This window comes from Volvox carteri (genome assembly GCF_000143455.1).
Source record: "Volvox carteri f. nagariensis unplaced genomic scaffold VOLCAscaffold_21, whole genome shotgun sequence".
NCBI lineage: Eukaryota > Viridiplantae > Chlorophyta > Chlorophyceae > Chlamydomonadales > Volvocaceae > Volvox > Volvox carteri.
This window is the reverse complement of record NW_003307564.1, coordinates 1,820,073-1,821,722: the sequence shown is the minus strand read 5'-3', so window position 1 is coordinate 1,821,722 and position 1,650 is coordinate 1,820,073. Positions and strand designations below refer to the sequence as shown.

General features: G+C 61.9%; 1 protein-coding gene across 1 annotated transcript in view; it reads left to right on the top strand.

Annotated features, from left to right (window-relative positions):
- Positions 1-321: 321 nt before the first annotated feature.
- VOLCADRAFT_91589 (uncharacterized protein) overlaps positions 322-1,650 on the top strand; it is a gene marked incomplete at both ends in the record, with an annotated part of 5,395 nt that continues 4,066 nt past the window's right edge. Inside the window, one exon of the mRNA XM_002951067.1 lies at positions 322-455. Within this exon, the coding sequence (XP_002951113.1) occupies positions 322-455 (134 nt within the window). The remainder of the gene's footprint in view (positions 456-1,650) is intronic.

The window sequence follows — 1,650 nt, the reverse complement described above, 5'->3', positions numbered from 1 at the left end:
GGCTGCTGGGTAGGAGATGGACTGGCCCCAGGTGAAGCCGTCCCCTCCGGACTGCTGGCGAGGTGGTAAGCATTGCGAGACCACCTTTCCGGATCAAGATGCTGATTTCTTGCACCTTCACGCCGCTGGGGAGTGCCCGTTGCGGGCATTTGCTGATTCGCGGCCCGAGTAGCCCCTCTGCCTCAACGGGCGGTATTATCGCCCGTAATCTGTTTAAAATGGCCTTGCCCACTGGTCCATGTAGCTGGGCTTGTATGTCCGCGGGGTCGGAACCGGCCGGCCAATGGATTTCCATGGTAACCTGGTCCTGTTCCGCATGAAATGGTGTTCCTTCTGGAACCGTTTCCATTATTATGTCGATGTTCACAAACTTTCGTTCCGCTTGGGCGCGGCTTGGTTGTTGGCGAGCAGCTGGGGCTGTCGCCCGTCCATTTGAACGTTCATTTGGCGCGGAGGTCCGCGCCTGCCCATTTTCTGCCATTCTGGCCTATATTAACTCAAGCATAATTTTCGAGAGATCTCCGTTTTTGCCGCGGTCGGCGAGGTCAGCCATAGGCAGTTCGTGGTCGCGTTTTAACGAATATTACATTTGCTTTGTTGTTGTTGTTGTTGTTACATGGTCGTGGGTGCGTTCCCCGTACCTGCAAACCACCCTAATACGAGCCGAGGGCTCAAGGGCTGCTAAATCGCCTATAAGCACCATCCTACCTCGCACTTCCAACGAAACAAGTAATGATGTGTAATATGAGTATATGTGGGGGGGAATTGCTGTGGGTGAGTGAGGTTGACCGTAGATGTGAATGTGGATGGGCGGCTGCATGTTGCAAGTTACAAGCTCCGCATGAATGGGGGTTGGGTGTCCGTGGCATTTGGGGGAGCCATGGACGAGACGGTCAATATCCATTATTGTGGCGCTATGCGTTAAATTGTGCGAAGCTCAGATTCCCCTTCTCTGTCTCAATGTCTCACCCATCCACTCCCTTGCCCGTGCTCCCAACAGCCTCGCGCCGCTTCCCCCGGCGCCACCAACGCTGCCGCCGACGCCGCCGTCACCCTCGCCGCTGCCGCCGCCACCGCCGTCACCCACGCCGCCGCCCAGCCCCCTGCCGCCATCGCCGCCACCGTTGCCACCGCCAACACCGCGGCCGCTGCTGCCGCAGCCATTGCCACCGCCGCCAAGCCATTCCACCACAACAGCGCTGCTGCCGCCGCGATCCCCTGCAGTGACTGAGGCAGCCAAGTCGCCGCCGCCGCCGCCATTGCCGCCGCCTTTTTCGCAGTCTTCAGAGGTCCTTCTTTCGCCACCGCTGCTGCCTCCGCCGCTGGGGCCTGCGCGGCCGCCGCCACAGCCGCCGCCGACTACGCTGCCGCCGCCACCGCTACCGGCGACGGCCTCCTCTTCACTTCCGCCACAACGGCAATGGCCGCTACAACCGCCCCGGAGTATCCCAGCGCCAAACATATTCCCGCTACAGCCTAACGCCCCAGCGGTCCCCGTTGAAGCTCCACCTGACGGCGCGCCGCTGCAGCCGGCCGTACCCGTATATGCGTCACGTCCGCATCCGCCGCCGCCCCCACCGCCCCCACCGCCACCGCTGCCAGCCATAGAAGACGTCGCCGCACCTCGCCCGCGGCCGCCGCCGCCGCCGT